The sequence below is a fragment of the Telopea speciosissima genome, chromosome 10, assembly GCF_018873765.1.
Source record: "Telopea speciosissima isolate NSW1024214 ecotype Mountain lineage chromosome 10, Tspe_v1, whole genome shotgun sequence".
Lineage (NCBI taxonomy): Eukaryota > Viridiplantae > Streptophyta > Magnoliopsida > Proteales > Proteaceae > Telopea > Telopea speciosissima.
Window position 1 is genome coordinate 4,853,481 of NC_057925.1, and position 7,941 is coordinate 4,861,421.

The 7,941-nt window shown below is 38.2% G+C and overlaps 1 protein-coding gene across 1 annotated transcript; it reads right to left on the reverse strand.

The window, feature by feature from the left end:
* Positions 1–569: 569 nt before the first annotated feature.
* On the reverse strand, positions 570–1,155 carry LOC122641940. The gene has a single exon (XM_043835282.1). The coding sequence runs from the start codon at positions 1,146–1,148 to the stop codon at positions 732–734; it is 417 nt and encodes a 138-aa protein (XP_043691217.1). The 5' UTR covers positions 1,149–1,155; the 3' UTR covers positions 570–731.
* Between the last annotated feature and the right edge of the window lie 6,786 nt (positions 1,156–7,941).

Genomic DNA, 7,941 nt, shown 5'->3' on the forward strand with positions numbered 1-7,941 from the left:
AGATAGTGTCTCACAAAGGATCTCAAGCCGGAGTAACACTTTGGGAACACCACACTTAAGAAGGTGGCGATTTCTTAGGAACTGGAATATCAAAAATTTTGAGGCCTATGAAGTTTGAAAAGTTGGAAAGAATTTGAGAGCATTGTGAATTACATATTGCTAAGGCTGTTTGATATGCATTCTCGAAAAATTCTAGGTCTTGAACGCATTTTGAAGCAAGAAAATAGAGAACAATTGGAAATTAGAATGCATTCTAAACTCATAATCTATTCCAAGCGGGCATACCAAACACAGCCTTAGATTCCACATGAATGTTGAACCGCTCAGTGTAATGGCATTCCCCATATTCTAGGTCATTTTCCTAAAAATTGTTAAGATAGTGAGCAAAAAGGTAACCTAGCCTTTGACTGGATCATTTTTTCAGCCAAGTTTTATCCGCTCTAGTTCAACCGAATCCAGCGATCGCAGGGGTTTCGTATACCCGAAAGTCATAAGACCAGGCGTTCTAAATTTCCCCGTTCCTTACAGTGATTGAATTGATTGTTAAATTGGTTAATTTTTTCTCATCAGCTTCAATTATTCCATGATACTTCAAATTACTTAATATGTCAAGTAACATCCCACAGCAAGTATTTTTTTCACTTTCATCTATATAGGAAACCTGTGACAACTGAAAGTTGAACAAAAAAGAGTAAAAGCAAGCAAACCAGCAAGAGAGAGAGATTTCTTAGTCAGTCTGACTCTTTTGCATCCTCCTCTTTCATCTTCTTCTCCCACCTGCGCTTCTTGTAATCCAGTAACATTTCCGGCATTTTCTTCATCAATTCAGCAGTATTTGCCCTTTTCGCTGCAGATATTCTGTCGCACTTGTGCCCTTTCCTCTTGGTCCTCATCTCTTTCCTTTCTGGATCATATGGCCAATCCTCCTCACCTGCAAGGAGGACTTCCTTGCGAAGGCGTGCCCGATGGCGGGCACTAATGCCAAGTGGCTTCCATGCCCCTAAGTGCCAATGCCCCCAAACCCCTTTTGAGAGCTCATCTTTGTACTTTGCTAACTTTTCCCGCCATGGGTACTGATACTCCCCAATCGTTTTCACTGCGGATTTTCCTGCTTTGCTTGCCATTACCTTATCTCTCAAGTTCTGCATTTGTTCATAAATTGAAATTTTATTATTTATTTGCTTTAAAAAAGCAGAAAATGAGGAGGCTGCATTACTAACATTATGACGAGAGAGTATAGACAGAACCCTACAAGTGGATAAGAAGGAAGAGTGTCAAACTCATTTCATACGTGACTACATGAATGCCTAAATAGTTGTTCGTGAACATGCTGGAGAGTCATCTGAGGACAGAAGACTTACTTCCTTGCATGTATACATAACAATCTGCCCAAGTCTACAAATACCAGCCATCTTGACAAATCCCTCAAGAATAAGGTTCATTTTTTCATTTCATGGCTCTCAAAAATGTTCAATCCAGACAGGCAATGGATCCATTAAAGAAAAAGCAAGATACACAATAGAATCAAAACTCTTTGGAAGAAGCCCATAGAAAGAAATTGAAGCTGAGCAAAAACATCACTTGAATCTACCACCAAAAGTGCAGCAAAAGAGTGACTATGTAACCACCTGCTCCATTGATTATAACAATAAGTGCACATAAATATTCACAAATCAACTTGGAGATTACCGGCAAAAGAGGCAATGCCGAATCAAGTCTGTTTGACCATCAGGCTGTCCCAAGTCTATTCAATCACTTAACAAACTTGGATTATAATAAACAAAAATGCACTTATGCTTTCAAGAGAAATCATCCGTCTTCCCTTCACCGCTTTACTCACTCTTTGTCCCCACAATCCCTTCACCTTTCCCCACTTCAAGTTATGCAATCATCAGTTTCCCCTCTCTCGCTGCATACTGGATCAGGATGGGTTAAACGTAAAACCAACAACACAGGATCTCTCTTTCATATTGAAAATTTCAAAAACTATTTACTGGGTAAGTTTTTTACAATTTTCCACCTACATATGTATACCAACATGAAAATGCACTTACACCTGGCTATATAGCCACTATCAGATTTGGATTTTGATACAGAGATTGGGGTCAGCCATGACAGGACCAACTGACCAAGCAAGGAGGAGGAAGGAGCCATACCCAAAGACTTGTTGCACTAAAGAAGGGGTAACTGATGCTTGAGGAAGTTTAGGAAGACACTTAAACTACATTTATTCATTCAACTAGTCCTATAGTTCTGCAAAATAAAGAGACCATCCCCCCAAGCCTGTTTGACAAGACTTAAGTTAGGGGTGTCAAAACCTATCCCGAACCGATAAAATTAGGACCAAACCGAACCTTATTAGATTGGTATTGGGCTGGGGTATGATGAGACTGGCTGAATAACCGGACAGCACCGAACTGACCGATATCTAGACTGAAACCCAAACCGAATGGGAAAAAAAAAAAAAAACAGATCACAAAATCATTGAATATGAGTTTATGAACAAAATAGGTGAATTGATTATCCATTGATTTCAATATTAGTGAGAATATTTTTGGTTGTAAGGGGATTTATCAATGAGTATGAGGTTATGAATAGAGAAATTGATTTCCTTGTTCTCTATATAAAATTAGTTGGATACTTAAATTTTCCTTCTTGTCGTGTAAGCTTGATTGAAGGCAAATGACACAGCACTACAACACACCATTTGGTATGGCTATTGGGTTTACCTACATGTCATGATATGATAATATATGTGTAGTATATACTTCAACGAAGGCCTTTAGATGCTCTAGTACGGAGGAGTGATTTGATCAGATTGAAAGAAATAAAAAAAGGCAGAGGTAGACCTCAAATGATCCTAGGAGAAATGGTGAGGAAAGAAATACATATCTTAGGCCATGTATCGAGTATGACCTCGAATAGAGCTGATTGAAGGGCAAGGATCCATGTAGCCTATCCCATTTAGTTGGGATAAGGCTGAGTTGTTGTTGTTGTATACTTCAACGTCTTATTGTTCTTGAAAGACACTCCAATTAGTGGTCATTTAACATCTATAATTGAGGGTGAACCATGGAGCAACGGTCAGGTTGCTTCATTGTGACCAAGTGGTCACGGGTTCCGAGTCTCTGGAAACAGCCTCTCTGCAAAGCAGGGGTAAGGATGCGTACATTATGACCCTCCCCAGACCCCACAGTGACGGGAGCCTCGTGCACTGGGTATGCCCTTTTTTAAAATCTATAATTGGATTAAAATTACATAACCAAAGATGAGGCATAAGCTTATGTTATTAATTATTTGGTTTAACTTTTGGAGTCTAGAGTCTAGACTAGCTGTGAGCTTCTAAGCTGAAGAACAAAAATGTTAGACATGTTAGCAATGGTAACCAGGGGGATGAAACGAAATAAGAGGAGGACGCGATCTGAGTAGTGGGCAAAAGCAAAAAACTAAGGCTGCGTTTGGTAACGTTTTTGTACTGCTCTTCTGTTCTTTGGACAGAAACATTTTTTCCAGTTTCTGTGCTAGAAGACTGTTCTTCTGTTGTCAATGAGCATTTGGTGAACCTGTTCCAGAACTGTTCCCAAAATGAAAAAGAACAATTTGGCATTCAGTAAAACCTATTCCAGAACAGTTTCATTAAACTGTTACCAATAATAACTGAAATGCCATTACCATCAAAATTAACCCAATTAAGACTATAAATGTCATTTCCATCAAAATTAGTCTAACATAAAATTACGGGCATGCCATTAACATTTCCTCTATCTTAAAATAATTTTAAAAGGTCATTATACAGTACGCAGTTTGAGAGATAAGATTTGAACTACTAGCCATTATATTTGTCATTGTTTAAAAATATAAATTAGGTACACAACAATAATAACAATAACAATATACCTGAGTTATTTGTCATTAGCAATTGTCTATTAACTTTGACAGTTAAGCTGGGTTAAAGGTTCAATATTAACTCATACAATATAAAATAAATCAAGAGCAATTCCAGAGAGCAATGTTTGAAAGGATAATGATTAGTCAAAGATATTCATGTATATTTAAGAAGTAGTAGAATAATATATCCATAGTTCAAAGAATTACTTTAAGAGGTGTGCTTAATTATCTAATAGCAGGATTAGCTTCCAACTAAATAGGTGGTTAGTACGTTGCATTGGAGTAGAAACTCTGACAAATGAGGAGAAAGGACTAGCTTCCAAGCAGTAGGTGGTTCCTACATTTCATTAGAGCTGAAATTGAAAGCACGGCATAATACACAGAATCATGGTGACACATAACAAGTTTTATCACTGTCATTCTTATATCAACAATAAACCTCTGTTCCCTTCCAGCATTCATTATCATGATTCAGGTGGCACTGAACAAAAGCACTCTATGAAATTGCTTGTCTCACATAGACATTGACTTTGGTCAATTAAATAGAATTAGAAAGAAAGAGAACAAAATCAAAACAAAGGAAGAAGAATGCAGCCAATGAAGGACACGGAGTCATTATGGAACTACAACTTCAAGTGATCTGATGGAAAACTCGAGATTAAACAATGCAGTAAAATGATTATCCAGCAACACACCTGTTAGGGGTTCAGAATGGCAACCACCTACAGCCAAGTTAGCAGCAGATGGCATTCCCACTAAATGTTAAAAGTGTCCATGGTATAATACATTCTGCTATGACAAGTAAACAGGCACTCTCGCTTAAAGTGACTGAGTCCTGAATCTCTAAACTCAGTGGGATCATCGGTACTATGCCAAGAATGGTTGACGAGCTCAGGAATTGCCTTTTAGGCTTGATAAGTGCATGCAGGGATCACTGTCTGTGATCTCAGCATGACCCAACAGATGATGCAAACACAATTAACACAATTCCATGAGAGAGAGAGAGACGTGGAAAAGGTCAAATTCCTTGGGGTTCAAATTCTGCTGTTGAAACATATTTGGTCAAATTCTGGACTTGACCATATAAAGCCCACAAATCTAAACATGTTTCACTCTCTCTCTCTCTCTCTTGATATATATATATATATATATATATATTTGTGTGTGTGTGTGTGTGTGTCAAAGACTCTTCATTCAAATGTTTCTCATCTGAACATCAGACTGCAATTTTCTCCTCTATAAGAAAAACATAACAGAAAAAATAGAAGAGATCTTTTCTAGAGTTTTGATTGTTTCCATCATCAGAAAGTGCTTGTTACACATGATTCTTATTGTTTTTCGATGTATTGTGGCCTGAAGAAGTTTTTTTTTGAAAGATTTGTGGACAGCAAAATCAGGTTTCAAATGGCATAGATATCAAACCAACATTTGTCTTCAGTAGAGTTGATGCAGATACACTACCTTGGACCGACCCAAACCCAGTTGGGTATCCAGACGAAGATGAACCCAGTCCAGTTTTAGCTTAGTAGGATATTTTACTATATGGTCTATTTTGTAAGTGGGTCCATTAGGAGTTTGATTTATTTCATTATTTCTTTTTATTGCTGAATCGTGGTAGAGTTAGAGTTAGGATTTTATTTCTAAAAGTCCAAGATATAGTCAAGTTCTATTTTAGTTTTAGAGTTAGCATAGGAGTGTTTTGGTTCCTTTTATTTATACCATGTAATCGTGCAGTTAGAACAAAGATTGAATATGGAATAGTTGAGTTACGGTTTGAAGCCAGTGTGGCTGTGCGTGAGCACTCTTGTCCCCCCCCCCCCCCAAACCTACTTTCTTCTTATGCGTTCTTCTCTCCCCTGCAACTCTGGTTTTTCCTAGCTTCCTCTCTTCTCCTAACCGGCCCTCCACCAATTTGGTATCAGAGCCGAAGGATCCATCTCTTTCCCTGTCAATCTCTCATCTCCTTCTCCTTCTTCCCAAACTTCCTTTCTCATTACTGTTCTATGGTAACAGTAACCCCATATCTTTTACTTTCTTTTTCTATTTTCTCCCATTACTGTTCTACCGTTACAGCAGTCCCCATCTTCCCGCAGTAACCTTCCTTCGTTCCCACACCCAAAGAAAAAAGCTGCGTATCACCCTCTCCCATCCCTCTCCTTCGATCCCACTGAAACCCCAACCCCACCTTTTTTTTTTCCTTCCCCTTTTATCTCACTGTAACAGCGAACCTTAAAAAAAAAACTCCATGTGATTCCCACCGACAAACCCCTAATCCCACCTCTTTCAATTCCCCTACCAAAACCCTCAACCCACCATCCTTTCTTGGTTCCGTCAGAACCGGAAAAAAACGAAAGAAAAAGAAGACAAAAATCCTACCTTGGAGCTGCCGCTGCCGCTGCCTCCTTCAGTCGAAGTCGCCGCCCTTGCTGAAGCCCAGTCCCAGTCGAAGTCCACCACCGCAAACTCTCCCCACTGCGATAGGACCCTCCTCTTTGTTATTTTTATTTTCCCTGCCCCTCACGATTCCCATTTGTTCTTTATTTTCTTTTTTTTTTTCCACATTACCCCTCTGTTCTCCTTTTATTCACTTTACCCCTTATTTCACTCTACTTCCTAATTTGCCCTAACCTTATTAATTTTGTTCCCTTCCAATCCTATTCCCATCTAGCTTCTTAGGTTCCCTTTAAGATTCCCTTTATCTATAAGTTTGCCATCACCCTTATAAATCTTTCTTTATTTACTGTTTTACCATTAGCTCTTGATTTGAATATCCTCTTATTTGCGCGGACCCTATCGATTCAACATACACCCCTGTGTTAGAATAAATCGATCCGAATAGGGACAAAATCCCAAAAGCCAGGATCTCCATAGGACATTCAAGAACACAATCAAATAAATAATAGAAAATAGGGATAGAACCACCAACCTTGTTTCGCATCCATAATGATGATGATTGCAGCGAAAAATAAAGAACAAAGATCTAGGTACTTTCCCTCTATTCCCAAAGTAACTGGCCTGATGAGAATACCGTACGCGCAGGAACGATGAACACTGAATATCTCCCTCTCTTTCCAGAATACATTCCTCAATAGTGATTGAGAATAATTAGTTGTTATGGGTAGAGGGGGGACCTAGCTCTCCTTATATAGTAATCTCTATAGGGTCTGACTCATCACAGTCCCAATAAGAATCTATCTGGCCCACACTAAGCCAGTCTACATTAGACTTCTAATATAACTTAATGACCCCATTTTATTAGACCAAAACCCTAATTAGCCTGGTTTAGGGATTTAATTATGTCCACATGGAATTTTATTAGAACTAAAATTCTAACATTCTCCCACTTTGACTTACATTAAATTTTTTATTTTTAAAAGGATTTAAAAACAGTTTTGACCAAAACAAATCACAGGCTAACAACTCTTCAAGAAAACTTTATGTGCACAATTTTTAAAATAAATTGGTCTAGAGGTCTTATTAGAAAGTCAATCCTATTCCATAGAATTTTAGACACCGAATCATGGCGGTAACTGCATCTATGATCAAGCGACACAGAGCCTTCCATGATCACGAGAGCCCTCAACTCTACTAACATGGATGTAATGTGGTAGTGTGGCAATACTCACATAGTGATTCCTTATGTATTATCAATTTGTCAGTCCAAAATTTCTCTTCTTTAAGTGGCACAGGCTCACTAGAGAAATAATCTTTATGATTCTAACGAATCTGTATGTCTCATCTTGAATAACTCGAGTTTTACTTTATGTGTTACAAAACATACCTTTAGGCTAATAACTTAATGCCCCAGCCTTGCTTAAGGTTAATACATTCCTTAAGTCTTTAAAACTAGATATATATGCATCATGTCAATAAATGAAACACCCAAGTGTTCAAAAGAATTTTGCATGCAATGACAACTGATACATATAAGGCAAGATTTACCACACGGTAAAAATTACAGATGAAAATAAACTTCATTTTACAATGGAGCAAAACAACTCCCACTAACCAACCACATCCCATGATGCACCTAAACCCATGCTTATGACATGT